Raw genomic sequence first — 15,778 nt, 5'->3', positions numbered from 1 at the left:
GTATTATCAGGAGTCGGAGTCTGATTTTGCGCTATTTATCAGGAGCCGGAGTGGAGTCGGAAAAAATCAGACTCTGTAGCCTACATCTCTGGAATGGGGGACATAATACTGTCAGCAGTACGTAAAAATAGATAAAAAATGCAAGTTACAAGTGCTCTATTACTGTAAAAGTTGGAGTATTTATTTTGTGTTATTATCTGTTATATAACTACACCAGTAGCTGCGAGTTGAGGCTTAACGCGTTTCACTATATTCGTCAGTTTAACTCGCATAAGTCTTCAGGTACTTGATGCTCATGTTTTATGCTGGACAATATCATAAAGGTTGTATGTTTAGGATCAATTGTTCAATTTTAAATTTTATCATCGACGTCTGTCTAGCTTAAAACGAGAGTTTATTATACCCAGGAAATTATTTCACACCTGGAACACAGCAACTTACAGGATAAGCTTTCTATGCAAAGCCAATCAAAATCGTTTTAAAACGAAACGCAATAACTGGTTGTAATTCAACAGGATTTACAAAACAATGCTTCAGGTATTACAGCGTGCAGTTGGAGAAGAGAAAATAATGCAACAGCCGCAAAGCGAAAGAAAAACAGTCAATACGATCATAAGCAACTGCGTGGTATGCGAGAAAAATGCACAAATTTGCGCCATAAGCGTCTTTCTTTGGGTGCTGCGTGATTTTAAGCAGATATTTTTCTGCTATTGAGTTCAGGCGTCAGAGGTCACTGCGCAAGGCTCGCTTGAAAACTCGCTTTCGGGAATTTGAATCAAATAAGTTTAGGTCAGTAATGTCAGGTGTTTATGGACACAAAGTAAACACAAATGTTCGGTTACAATGCCATCACCATATAAGAAGCTTGAAAACTCTTTGTTTTAAATACACCTGGGACAATTTATGGAGTTTTATGTTTCTGAAAATGGTTAAAGTTTTGAAAACAACTTTTGCATGACGGGATTTTGTGGTGGTTTCGTACCACACCGCAAAAAACGGAGTACCGGAAAGTAAAATATACGACAAAGAAACTGGCATCGCGACTTAAAATTACGAGCTACGTTGGATAAAGTGCGATAAAATGTTGTTCTCATTTCGCAACGAAATAATCAATAGTCAACGACGTTTTTAAGCAGATTTGATCGCAAGAAAATTGGAAAGCTCTGACCACTCTTGCAAAATGAACAAGTTTGAAAATTTTGGTTGCAGTTGAGACGATCTTTTTTAACAAAAAGATTATTTTTTAGCTATAACGTTGTCACATTTGCGTTTGGTGATTCTATGGCTTGTTCAAAATCATGTTTTCAACATATAAATTTCAAATGGAAAGAAACATTCAAAATCGTTTTTCGGTGATTAAAACTGGCCATGTCTTAACGGTATTATTAAATTACGTTTTCGGTCGAAAATCTAATTAAAAAATGTTAAAATTTTGACTGGTTACAAATTTGAAATGATATATTCCAGAAATAGGTTAAAAAATTATGTTGGACATTGCGTTACTAACCGAAAGGTCATAGCGACAGATTACAAAAAACAGACAAAAATTCGCTCCGTAACACTACTGTAACAAATATGCCTTGAAAATAAACGCAACGAGCAACTTTGAAAATCGTCCAAATATTTGGCCTTATCAGCAAAAAATCTGTGCATAATTGTTGGCACGGATCCAACAAGATATTTGTAATAGTTTCTACATGTTTTGGGAGAAAACCACGCAAGAGTGTTGAATTGTATGAAAACATTTCTTAATAGCGGTAATAAAGGTTTTTAAACAATCAGGTTTAAACAGCATTATATTTGCCGAATAACAAAGAATGTGAGTGCCACTATTAGGGTATAAATCCAAAAAATATATTGGTTCACCAGTTAGGCAATCGAACTGCATGTAACACAAAGTTACCGTTCATTGCCATATGGCATCAAACTGACAATTGCTTACAACGGTCTAAAAGTACATCTGGTCGAAAGATACTATTTCTAAAGTAATTTCTCTTCATAAAATGTAGACCTTTTAAAAATAGCGAATATAAGTACAACAAAAATCAAATTATATTATGTTCGGGGATACCCCCAGGGACTTTTATCCTTTTCAAAGTAAAAAGCTCAATCAAGGATGTGAAAAATGGCAAAAGTTTCAGCACCTAATCATCATGCAACCTGATTCTTTACGGATTGCAACCCTTAAAAACTGTAGATATTGGCACAAAAAGATCTGCACCTTAATCCGGTTTGACAAAGTAGAGATTAAAAAAGGTTAGAGTAAAAATTTGTGGATTTTCAAAATCATATCTACACAACTTTTCCCACTTTATAAACAAAGATATTAGAATGATTTGTGAGGTACCGTGACAAAAAAACTTCTACAAAATCCATACCTGGTGTAAGGTACGGTAACAAAAATGAACCGCTTAAATGCTAAAAAACATCGGAAATGAGATCGAATTGGGTATTGTGACAAAATACAGCAAACTGAAACTAAAAATACGCCAGCAAGGACAGTATTTAGTAGTAAAAAGTTTCTGCGATCTTCACAGGGATTGTACGCAAATACTGGGTCGGTGAGACGAAAAGTACGATATACAGTTAAATGTGTGGTTAATCAAGTAAAGTAACAATAAAACCAGCAACATGGCGACGAAAAAACAAACGCCAAAGTGTTGTTTCGGTATATACGGGTTTGTCAGGCAATTGGTATTTTGCGGGCTAACTTTTAGAGCACCTTACAAGTTTTAGAAATTTTACCAATAAGTTTTTTTGGCAATTTTATTGTCTTGGCAAAATTGTGACGCTTTTTGAAAAAAATCCAACGTAAAGCCATTTTCGTCCCAAGGCAAAAAAGTCTATTGAAATAGATTTGAACTGCTCGGTACCGAGGGTACGCTTGGTACGTTCTACGGATATGCAGTTTTAATCACTTCCCGCAATACCATGCGAATCTTCCACACCATGCGCACCCGTCGTGCCGAGTTTTCCTCAAAACCATTCGATCCTTCTGTACCGAGCAGTTTCAAGACCCAACCGTACCTGTAGTGTTAAATGGCCCCGCGGTACCAAGTGGACTGTTTCCAAAGGCAAAAAAACAATTTGGCATGTACACAACACACACACACTCACTCGCAACTACCCAAAGAAAACAGATATAGATAATCTATTTAAGCAAAAAACTGTTTTTGAAGCGTTTTACAAAAATAATATTCGCCCTTACCACACGAACAAGTGCTCAATTTCGGTCGTTGACCCAACAAAAAATCCCAAGCTACCCCCAAATATTATTTCACAGTGAAACATCACAGCTGTGACGTCATCGTCCTTTTTGGTTACGTCATTGCGTGGATCGCTTGACGAACCGGGCAAAGCAGCCGTTTACGCTGTCGGCCGATTCCTCACTTGTGTCGGCCGGCCCGAAACCGACGTCACCAGCCATTGACGTAACTCGTGACGCAAAACCGTCGATTTGCGATTTGTTCAGATCTAGGATGTATCTGAAAATACACGTTTTTCAATGGTTGGTTGAATTCACATGTCAGAAAACACAGACGTAAGTTTTAAAATGTGTAAATTTCGCATGATAAAAGAACACATAGCGACGCAATTGCACAAAACAATCACCAAGTCGGAAATAGCTGAACAATGTATGTGGATACGTTATGGAGCGCAAAAATAGTGGATTGTGAGTAAAACGTTGCAGCTACACCACACAGGAATGGGTTTTATTGCAACTAAGTATAGAGTAAAAATGTATTGCTAGTCCCCACAACAGAAGCATAGTCGACCAGTAGGTGAAATGAACATGAAATGTATTGAAAACGTGCCAAATCACAGGTAATGTCAGTTCCCTTATTGAAAAGGTTGGGGCTTCACATAAACGGCTTTAATGTGTTTTTACAACATATTTTACAACATACAGATATTAGACTTACTTCACAAGCTCTATGTCTATGGTGGAGTGGTCAGCAAAAATCCCTTCCAGTGACGGTGTTAGATTTTGAACCATGCTAAAAACGGTAAAAAAGCTTGTTGAAAGTGTTGTATAATCAACTTATATAGCATGTCATATAAGACAAAACAAACGGTTAAACTATTTTGTGCCAAAACATCTTTGATTTTTATTCCACAGAATTTTATTTTTATAAGTTTAATTTTCAATTATTCTGATTACTTTCGATTACCACAACAGAGATTGCATATATTACAGTGATAAGAACATCAGGAAATGAACACCTTTTAGGAAACAAACAAAATTGTTACCCTGTCATTTCAGTTGGAACTTACCTGGCTGAAATGAAAGCATGATCGAATAACTTCTTAAACTTTGACTTTTTAGGTAATTCAGGCACTGAGTTAAGAGGTAGAAAATGGACACAAACTTCTTCACAGCAGATCGGAGCTGCAAGAAAATATACAAAAGTTAGATTCAGTGATGGGACAATACCAGGTTTTGAAGCGAGTACTGATACCGAGTATAAGTACCACATGTATATACTTTCGATATCGGTTACAGAGTACTTAAATACAGCGTTGTACATCACTAGCTAATTTGTGATCTCCACACGATAGCAAAAAAGATATACAGAATCTGGTGGAATTTCTAGTGTAAACCGACCTTCGAGATCAAACATTGGTATTGAAAACTGAGGCAAAATATTTCAATACCGAGTACGAGTATCGATACCACTGAAATCGTTTAATACTGAGTACCTAGTACCAGGTACCCATCCCATCACTAAATAGATTTAATGACCAACCTACATCAACCTTCCCAATCAAGAAAAATTTTTCAACACATTGAATAACACACAACAAGAAAAATGCTTTGCCAGTAGAAAATATCTTTGTTTTAAAGTTGCTTGCTCAAATGATGGCTATTAATCCTAGTGTGAAGTAGGGTTTGCAACTTATTTTTAAGAACTACCACCGCTATCCAGAAAAATTTGTTAGTTTTCTGCTCCATTGTTTACCAGGTTGGCAAATCCAACAAACTTAACGCTTTTCATACAGATTATGTCTGTGTTCAGTTGTATATTGCTCATCACAAAAGTGTAACAGTTTGTATATTTGCAGTAAAGAAATTAAATATGTTTCATTTCCAGCTAAGTAATATTGGATTGTGTTCAAAGCACAATTTATCTGATGGTAAATTAACATTTTCACAACAATCAGACATAATTTACCATAAAATTCACGATTTCCATGTTTATGATTTTGCAAATCTCCGTCTGTTTCCATCTCCCTGTGCTCATCTGCTTCTTCCTTGCACTCATCCAATTCAACAATTTTGCTTTCAGTGTCCATGGCTTGTTTCTCTGACTCCAAACGATAAGTTTTTCCAGTTTGCAGCTCGTAAAACATCGATGTCAGATTGTGTAGAGTTATGTCTTCAGAGCTCTGCAAGAAAACCACAAAATGTGATTGCATTTTTGGAAAGGAATAGCTATAAAAGCACCAATTTCTAATAGTACAACTAACCTTACAAGTTTACAGTTCACTTGCTGTACTTAGCAAAACTTTTGATATGATTAATATGTATAAAGTGAGTGTAATTTTTAAAAATTTAGATTTCTAGTAAGTTATCTTAAATGCATAAACACTTTACCGAAAAAACAACAACTATATTTTAACTCATGGTTAGATTATTTGGGGACACTTTTGTATCACAATGTCAAAAATTGATGTCACAATTTTTCAAAAACTTTTTAAAAAATGAATTCACAAAACAAAACAGTGAAATTAGAACATGGCTTCCTAAAAACCTCATTAGTCCACTTTAAATGGCAAAAAATGGGAGCTTTGTATAGTTTTGATGCACATTTTCACTCTTTAAAAATGATGAGCATTACTGAAACCAAGTTTTGTTTTTTCATTGTGTAAAAATCCAATCACTCATGCTCTAGTAGACAATTTTAACCTAGGACAAACGATTTCCTTAGCTTGACCCTCTTGATGAACTCAAATGATAAAGTGCATAAATGAACAGGAAGTATGGTATAGTAGCGGGGAGGATCGTAAACAAGTGAGCTAATACTATTGACAAGATAAAGTAAGCAAAACATATTAGAATTCTGCAATACCTTTAGAATACTTGACTAGTACTGTTATAGAATATCCATATTTGTTCATAAGTTTGCATTTAAGTTTGTACAAAATGTAAGGACATGTAAAAATGAAAAACAGCTTTTATTCTTTCTCTTTTGGTTGTTGTTTTTAGGTAAACAAAACAACTACGCACATGGAAAACTTCATAAGCAACACACCTGTTTGAATTATACACTTTTTCATTATTATTACACCAATCACAAAAATGTGAATGAAAAATACAATGCAATGTATACATATATAGGGTAGAGATTCTGTATGTCCAGAGATTTGAGAGTGTGCCATGAAATATTTATTTATTTCTCATGTCATGTTTTAGGGCTTAGTGATGAAATGGGAGTATGTATGACGATGCTACAATATTTGTCAAATTTCTCTTTGTAACCAAAAGCAGTTTTACACATGCAAGTTAATTTTTAGAAACTGCTTTAGGTGTTTTAGCCTACAAAGCATGTAATAAAAGTTATTTTGTTAGTTTGTAGGAACCAGTGAACTGTGCACATTTTTTAGCAATATATAATACTTTTTGTTAATTTCAATCTTTACAGACATAAATTTAGCATACCTAACTAAATTTTCAATTCTAATCACCATGATAATTATGCAAAATCAGATTTTTTATTGGAATTTAATCAAATCAAACACAGCACCACAGAACAAAACTAAGAGCTAACCCTGCATATGTCTGTATGTATTTTTTATAAGCTTTGTACCGACCTTAACTGGTTTTCCATTTGCAGTTTTAAGAAGAGATTTTTCTTCAGCGTCTACACCGAATGCAATGTAAGGGCCGGTGACCATATCACCCCAATATCCACGACAAGGAACACGCTCTCCATCTCGCTGCAAAACGGAAAGTGTTGAATTCTTTATATCAGTCAAGAAAACAAGATGAAATTGAGTTAAAATTGCTTGGTGAACAAAAATATAGTAGCATACCAAAGTCAAGCTGAAACTAGAATGGTGGCTTTCTGATATACTTCCATTTTATATATTCTATACGATATTTACCAATTTACTATACACATCATTTGATCTACACATATGATTGTTTTTGTAAACAAAAACTAATGGGTCCCCACACGCGTGTTTGTGCGGATTTACGGTAAACAAATGTTGCGGTGATTTTTAAATTCTTAAGAACAAATTTTTAGAAAGCGTTAACCCAACAATGAAAAATTTTGTTGTATTTTTTTGCACTATTATTGTCGTATAATTACAAAAGCATTAAAAAAGAACGAAACAAATACTTTCAATTTAATCTCTTGCTTTGACCCAGATATTGTCGTCCAAGGTCGGGTTTTAAACACAATTTTTTTCTAGAAAGCTGTAACAGTTGTGTTACAGACAATTAAAATACGATTTGCTGCAAGTGTATACATAACTTTTCATTTAACTTTGTTTCGCAAAACGAGTTTTTCATTTAACTTTGTTTCGCAAAACGAGTACCATTGACCTGTAGTAACCTTTAGGGTGCACACACCAAACGACTGTTTGACCTTTTGACACCGTTTTCAATAGCACGCCGTCCTTGGTGTTCAACAACACCGTTTGACCTAATTTATATACGCCTTGAGTATTTGATTAAAAAAAAAAAAAAAACGCTACGTTATGGCGAAAGAAAGTTCTGAACTGTGTTAGTAATACCTACTAATTGACCTTAAGTAACCCGTGGTCATGCAGCGGCCAACCTAACAACGAGCATTTAAAAAACTTTTATCTTGCAAAAAAGTCAAGTTTATTTTTTCATATTTAGTTTGTTTAACAAAGTTTTGCTTGACATTATACGAAACCGAAGCACGCTTATTAGGTTTAAATCGCGTCATATGTGTGAAACCTTTGCCAAAACTGAAAATGTGAGTGATAACTTAATAAAACGACATGCATTGCTGTGCAAAACAGCTGATTTCTAATCACCGAAACGACGTCTCGTAAAACGTCTGTCCGACGTCAAGCTGAGCCCTCCCGCTCTGCCCTATTATTCGTAAACGTACTCTCTTGGGACTTCTGCCTACAGTGTCTTTCTTGACCAAACGAGCGTTAGACACATTTACGTTTCGGGGGTCTGTGGGTGTGTCGCTGGGTCATTCGGGGTCAAACTTCAGGTGGATCAAGTTCAGATTAATATCTAACATATGTCCAAATTTGAATAAATTTGAAGCACTCTTTCTTTACTAAACGACCGTTACAAACCAGCGTTAAAAATTTTACGTTTCGGGGGCCTGTGGGTGAACCGCTGGGTAATTCGGGGTCAAACTTCTGGTTGACCAAGTTTGAATTAATATCTAACATATGTCCAAATTTCAATAAATTTGAAGTACGCTTTCTTCACTAAACGAGCGTTACAGACCAGCGTTAAAAATTTTACGTTTCGGGGGCCTGTGGGTGAACCGCTGGGTAATTTGGGGTCAAACTTCACGTGGACCAAGTTTGGATTAATATCTAACATATGTCCAAATTTGAATAAATTTGAAGCACTCTTTCTTGACCAAACGAGCGTTACAAACCAGCGTTAGACAGAAAAAAGAAAAAAGAAAAAAGAAAAAAGAAAAAAAGAAAAAAAAAATACGGACAAAAACAATATGTGTCCCCTTCAGGGAAGGGGACCCATAAATAGCTACATTAGAATGTTATGGAGTAGAGCAGTGGTCGTCAACCCCAAGTGGGGTCGCCTAAACTTTTTCTGGGGTCGCAATAAGTCGCCGAATTTAATTTATTGCATTTTAAAATTGATTACAGAAAATGAAACTAATATTATGTTCTTTTAGATCGCAACTTTTGCTCTTGTTTTGTAGTACAGCTTGCTACTTCCTGTTGCAATTAAATCGTGGTAGTGGAAAAACAGAAAATGCCTTTATCGCGTAACAATGGGCTTCGACAACGTATATTATGACTCATCACTATAAGTTTGTATTATTTAAGGTGACACCAGAACGAGTGAATAGTTATTTATGCAAGGTACCCAACTATGCCAAATTTTTCTAATCCCGTTTTTAACCACGTGTCTGTGTGAAGCAGGATTTAGTGCAATGAGTGTATTAAAAACGAAACATCGTAATCGATTGGAAGTGGAGCATGACATGCGGTTAAGCTTGTGCAAAGACAAGCCGTGGCTTCAAAAACGTGTGGACAGTATACAGGCGCAACCATCTCACTAACAGTGCAAATTAAATGTTGAACAATTTGACAAGTTTGTGTTCCGAAAATTGGGTTTATGTCTTAAAATTAAATGAAACGGCTTAAAAACTTTTTTCGTAATACTTTTGTATGTAGTCATTTATTCATAATACTTTTGTATCGCCATATTTGTTTGTAATTATGTACAGTTTGTGCAATTGTTGTTCAGCATTACTTAAAACATTTTTCTCAGTGTTGAAAAAAAAATGGGGTCGCATGTAAATTCTGATTTCATTTTCCCTTAAATTGGGGTCGCCTATAAAAAAGGTTGAAGACCACTGGAGTAGAGAATAGTGGTGTGCACAATTTGTGGATCAAATTGGCTAAAACAGCCAAGAACTGATTAGAAGAGTTTTTATAGTAAAGCCCTAACCACAAAAGCCCAAAACATAATGTAACAATGTAACAGTTATAGTACAGTATAGTTCATACAGTAAAAACAATACAGCTAAAATAAAATTTCTGGCCAAATTTATTCACAAAAACCAAAATGTAGACTGGCCATAAGTATAGTAAATGAAATATACGAAAGCATGGAATAATCTGCCAGTAGTTCACTGTAGTTGGTAAGCAATGTGATAAATCTTTCTTACTCTTTTAATCACAATTCCACTGGCCATGGATTTGTTGGGTCGATCATAAATACCCTCTCTAGTTTCGAATGCCAGGCCGTTCTCCCTCCATCTTGTATATTCTTTTTTGCACACTACTTTGGCCTGAAAAATTTAAACACACAAAACATATAAGATGGGTTGTTTGTTAGGGTAAATAGCACTCTCAAAGTATGTAGCACAATGATTATACTAGATAAAGAAGCAAAAGGGGATATATATGCAAGCAAAAGTAAATATACAATGAGTATATCTTGTATCCATTAGTACTATAGTAATATACATTGGGTATAGCCATATGCAAAACGGACAGATTTAGACTTACTCCTAACTCATGGAGTTTCATGGATAGGTCCCAGTCAAAAGCTCCGTTTCTTGAGTCATATCGAGCAGCGAGGTACTGACGTAACCTGTTATCCCACATAGAGCTTATGTTGAAGTATTTCGGGTCGGGATCACGCCAGAATTTAAAGATTCCTTCGAGGTAGTCACGTTCTTTGTACTGTATAAAACATATTCTTGTAATACTGGTCTGTAAATATGATTAAAACCATACATTTTGTGAACCTCATACTGCAGCAGATACTCATGCCAAATCATCAGTAATTTTAACCACAATATATATCGATTTTTTGTTGTTGTATTTTTCGACAATCAGGGGGCAGTCCGAGAACAAATATATATATATATCGATCTGCATTTAGTGATGTGCTTATTTGTGAATAAACCAAAGCAAAGTTTAAAAACACATTCATAAGAGTGTGAATTTGAATTACAGCTGCAATCATGTGGTATTGGTAAAGACTTATATAACCATAACAAAGTTACACACCATAACAAAGTGATAATTCAGTATGTACCCAGAACATATATACTCTATTTAAAAAACTAAATTTGCCGGACCATTTTAAAAACACATAAATTAATGTCTGACTTGCCTTCAGTTGGGACATGTCAATTGTTGGCATTCGTTCATCTGAATAATCAAGGTCTGTGATCATCTCAACAAAGAGGTTGGCTTTTTCTTGCAAGTACTGCACTGTCTGTTGTCGGATTAATGTGTTGCCATACAATTCAGCAAATAACTCGGCCTTTTCTGTACAAGTCAAAACCAATTTAAAAGGTAAACAAAATGTTATATTTCCGTAACTGAACACAATTTTTATTGTATTTTTGATATTTTTTAAGTGTCTGCTTGAAGAATTTTAACAGGAAAAAAACAATTTTGGCAGTTTAGTTTTCCAAGGGATTTTATTTCCAATCTTTTAATGACCAGACAAGCAAAACAATGAAAAAATCATTTTATTTGCTAAAAAATTCTCCAATGACATGATATTAAAATTCATTGCAAAAATGTGACATACAATGTTTCTTCCCAAGGGGTGTGATCTTCATAAAAATAGCAATAAAAAGAGGATCAACAATTCCAGCTTATAAAACCAACAATGAGTGTTGACATTTCACACTGCCTACCGAAGTTTACAGCAAGGCAATAAAAAGTCCATTTACCTTGTAAACCCATTCGATGCGGGGGTTCGAGTGCAAGAGTCAACAGTAGAAGGTGTTTTCCCAGCAATTCCAGGTTGTTTTCAGCAACATAGATCTGTGGAAAACAAGTTGTTTCACAGTTAGAAGTGTTAGAGGGTAGAGCATGTTAAATGTTTAAAGCAAAACATGCTATGTCATGTAATCCGATATTTATGCAACAGGTTAAAACTTGTAAAAAGTCAATAAAAAATGTAATTTGTGTACATTTTATTAAAAAAACAAACTTATACATAAGTTTAATGAGGAAAATAACTGCCCAAATTGACATACGAGCGACATGCTTTATTGTTTAAACTTTTCGACAAATGCCATCATCAGTGATATGAACATCAGTTACACAATGTCAATCCAAAAATGTTTTATATTCAAAACTTATGTTAAAAAAATTGGAAAAATGTTTTATATTTTGTCTGTGTAAAGTTTGGACTATCAGAAAGAATTTAGCCACAATAAATAAGCCAAATCTAAAAGACTTTTGACATTATCTGACCTTCCAACTATTCAATGTGAAGTTATTATGTTTTAATATTATTGTGGACAAGTAATCACACAATTGGATAAAAGTGCGGTCATCCCAAATCATAAACAAAAAACTATTTAAATAAAAAACATACAGAAAAGTTTTTTCTAACTGCTTTGATACAAAATCATAATTTAAGATGATTTTTAACTCTCAATACTTTATTTGTTTTGTGAATATTAGACACACCCACTAGGCAAACAAAAAATATAAAATTCCTTGAAAACAGAGATACAAAATATTACACACACACACACACACACACCAGTTTTTTGCGCAGTTACATATTTGCCTCATAACAGGCCTATTGCATTACATAAACTTGACAAAAATATTTCTGCCACCCAATTAAAAAAAATGTGTCAATGTGGGTAAATGCATTTAAAAAACAACAACAACATTTTAGTCTGAATATATCAAAAGTTTATAGTGTTTGTGAATCTAAAATGTTGGTTAAATTTGATTGTCAGTTCATTGGGATGTCAGTAGGGTCATGGTACACATATTAACATGTTAAAATTTACTGTGCAACAAACAGTAGTGGACTGTTGGCAACAAACCAATGCCTAACAGCACACAACCACCAAACATGTATTTCACATTTTGTTTGGCAAATTTTGACCTTAAAATGCCATTGACTAGGCAAAAAGGTTCAGTAATTGCCAAAAGTTGTGTAATCTATTAAAGTTATGGACGTTATGATCTGTTTAGGATGGCAATCTTTGCATATCTTTTTTTAAAAATCACCATTGTGTTCAAAATTATATTAAAACAGGGGTGGGCAACCTTTGTTTCTGTGGGGCCAATTACAAATGTCAAAGTTGGATCGTGGGCCGCACCTGTGCATAACACAAAGTGATTTTGTTTTGTTGCTCTACCAAGTATGCCTAACTACAAGTATAATTCGTATTTGATTCTAGCCACATTTTGCCAGGTCGCAGAAAACTAGCATCAGACGCATTAAGCAGCCCAAAAATATGTAATATTTGGACTCGTTTGCCAGTACTTTTAAAATCCAAGCGTCTCTGCGGGCTGCACAACCTTTAAAGAAGGGCTGCAGGTTGCCCACCCCTGTATTAAAACATCAAAAAAATTAGGTAAAAATGTCTCTTCACATAGGCAGCTTAAAGTTATTCTGAAAGGATAACCATTCTTACTTTAAGATAATGCAGAGCCAAAAAGGTATTATAGGACTAGTGATTTGCAAAAAAACAGCGAGCATACCACTAAATCTAGAAAGAAAAAACATCTTATCAAGTTTCAAAGATTTGCAATAAGTCATTGTGACTGAAATCAGCAAAACCAAAACATTCGCTGTCTGGTATTTTTATCTCATTGCAACTTACATGGATTTTTCTTGCTTGATGTCGTTTTCTGTGTGCCATAGTCTTTAGGATATGTCTGCAATCTCCAGCTCCAAGCATAAGGATATTGAGGACTTCAACCGGCTCACCATTTCCTAATGACTCCTCGGCACGTTTCAGTCCTTTGCGAGAAGGAAGGCCTGAAATCAAAAACATTCATTCATACATAATCAACCAGGAGTACTATCAGCAAACTAAAGGAGAAATAATTTAATCAGTAATAGGTGTTGTTGATTGTTGGCAGCGTTACATGTTCAAGTATGAATTATGGTGCAATAAAAAATACAAAACATTGCATATCTCTGGTATGTGTTATGTTCATAATTTGGTCCTCCAGTGTCCAACTCCAATATATCGAATGAATATTTTTCTACTTGTAGTAAGCGATTTTAATTTCAACCCAACTTATTTGCCACGCAAAATACAAACTGAGTGAAGATTTAAGTCAACAACTTGTGTTGTGTTGCTTTCAATATCCACATCAACCATTGTACCACCATTGCAGGACGTTTAAACAAAAAACAACCCAAAAATTTAGTTGGCACATGTGTGCTGAATATACAAAGTGGTGTAAAACATCATTTCAGGAACCATTTTAAATTTTTTGGGTGATAATGAGGTCCACGGAGCATATAATAGCAACCACGCCACTTAACAGGTGGTTCAATGAACATTCCGAACTTTTCATCCACAAAATCAGATGACTCATTTCTAAAGTGGTCCAAAAAGAGAAATTTGACACCATATGAGGTTTTATCAATGGATGTCACACAACAGACTCACATTGCTTGTTAACCAAAACAACAAATCGAACTTCTCTAAGCACAACAGGAAGTTACATGTAATGCCTTGCTTGTTATTTATTTTTGTTGCATTTTTGTAAACAATACAATAAATCAGGGGACCTAATGGGTTTTAAATACTGTGTAATACTGTGCCCTATCTGTACTGTGTTAGTTGCATTTGGACTATGTCTCAATGGACCAACTGATCTGCCACAAGTCTGGGAAGTAGAAAAAAATAATGCTGTGTAAAATAAAACTTCCCACATGAGTTTTTTTAAGATATTTTACAGAGCTTCCATATTGTAACCATTTAAAGTGGCCTGTTTTGTTTATTTTTTATTAAATATAAAAGGTCTAATTTGTTTCTTTGCTTTCTTTAAAAATGTTGATACCAACAGAAATAAACTAAAGTTAACATTTTACTATGCTTTTTGGACTCCGGCATTTGCTATAAATAGGGAAAGGTTATTGCAAACTAACAGCTGATATGCACATGCATTCTATGAGCAGCTGTAGGTAGTGGTAAGCACTCATTACAGGAAAACCAGACAAAATGTGGGTAGTGCAGAAATGTAGTTGGTGAGATCTGCTTGACAGTGATTGAGTGCAGAGCAATGCGTCAGATCGTTTGAAAACAACCTATTCTGAGACTGCATTGGAAGTGTTAGTTACCAAAATACTGCACAACTAGACATAGTATTTCAACATGTATCTTTTACACTTTTTTGTGTAAAGACTATTTTTACACATCAAACCCTTCAAATTACTGTCTACAATGTAGGTTGAAACAAACTTGGTGCTTTTGAAAAACTAGTTTCACTTTTTCAGTTGCTACTGTGGCAAAACTTTACCCACCAGTGTTCTCGCTGTTGCTATATTTTAAACCATAAAGTTTGTACAGGTTTTGTAACTCTAATTGTGTTGGGTTTGTTTTGCTTGGTAAAACAAAACTTAGCGATACAGTTGCACTAAAACAAGAGATAAGTCAAAAACTTGAAATTTGTAAACTATCTCCATAATAAGGTAAAGTTCTTTAAATTAAAGACAATTGCTTTAATTGACAACAGGGTTTACTAAGGCCTGGTCTATTGTGATATAAATAGGCACAATAAAAAATGCTATTTCCTTAAATCTGTCAAACTTACCAGCTTGGAAATCCAGTGCTGGACTGAAACCCCACATGGTCACAGAACCAAAGCCTTCTCCTGTCATGTTGTCCTTGATAAAAATCCAAGTCCTATTTGTCCGCTAAGTTTCACAGTGATTCAAATAAAAAGTGTGCTACAAAACTAAGCTATTACATTCATGGTGTCTTAAAGCAACTGCAAATAAACGTTTAAGAAAGTTAGTCACACACTATATAGTTTAGTTAAAATTGAAAACATTTGGTCAACAAGATATTAAATTGCGGACTATTGTGCATGTCAGCGGAGATGTTTTACAAACCACTATCAATTTTGAAACTTATTTCTTGCCTGCTGCAATTGTAAATCTAGGAGATGTGTAAATTTATTGTGTAATTTATTGTGTTCTTGAGTCCGGAGATTTGAACCAAAATTATTTTATAGACAGCAAGGAAGAACAACAAAATGAATGTAGCAGTGCAAATGTATTAAAATTTGGCAGTTACACTCATGCATGCAGCAGTGCAAGTATAACAAAAATTAGAATTATATT

At 34.7% G+C, this 15,778-nt stretch overlaps 1 protein-coding gene across 1 annotated transcript; it reads right to left on the bottom strand.

Annotated features, from left to right (window-relative positions):
* Window positions 1-476: 476 nt before the first annotated feature.
* Window positions 477-15,451, bottom strand: LOC145237302 (dynein axonemal assembly factor 3-like). Its single transcript, XM_080100108.1, has 11 exons — window positions 15,247-15,451; window positions 13,299-13,456; window positions 11,394-11,487; window positions 10,823-10,980; window positions 10,210-10,386; window positions 9,867-9,989; window positions 6,814-6,939; window positions 5,175-5,388; window positions 4,276-4,390; window positions 3,924-3,998; window positions 477-3,485 (listed from the first exon to the last, which is right to left on the bottom strand). Exons 1-11 carry the CDS (start codon window positions 15,311-15,313, stop codon window positions 3,326-3,328), a joined length of 1,467 nt encoding a protein of 488 aa, XP_079956234.1. The 5' UTR covers window positions 15,314-15,451; the 3' UTR covers window positions 477-3,325.
* Between the last annotated feature and the right edge of the window lie 327 nt (window positions 15,452-15,778).

The sequence above is a fragment of the Phallusia mammillata genome, chromosome 7 (assembly GCF_965637545.1).
Source record: "Phallusia mammillata chromosome 7, kaPhaMamm4.hap1.1, whole genome shotgun sequence".
Lineage (NCBI taxonomy): Eukaryota > Metazoa > Chordata > Ascidiacea > Phlebobranchia > Ascidiidae > Phallusia > Phallusia mammillata.
Note: the sequence above shows the minus strand (reverse complement) of the source record. Positions and strands in the feature narration are given on the sequence as shown.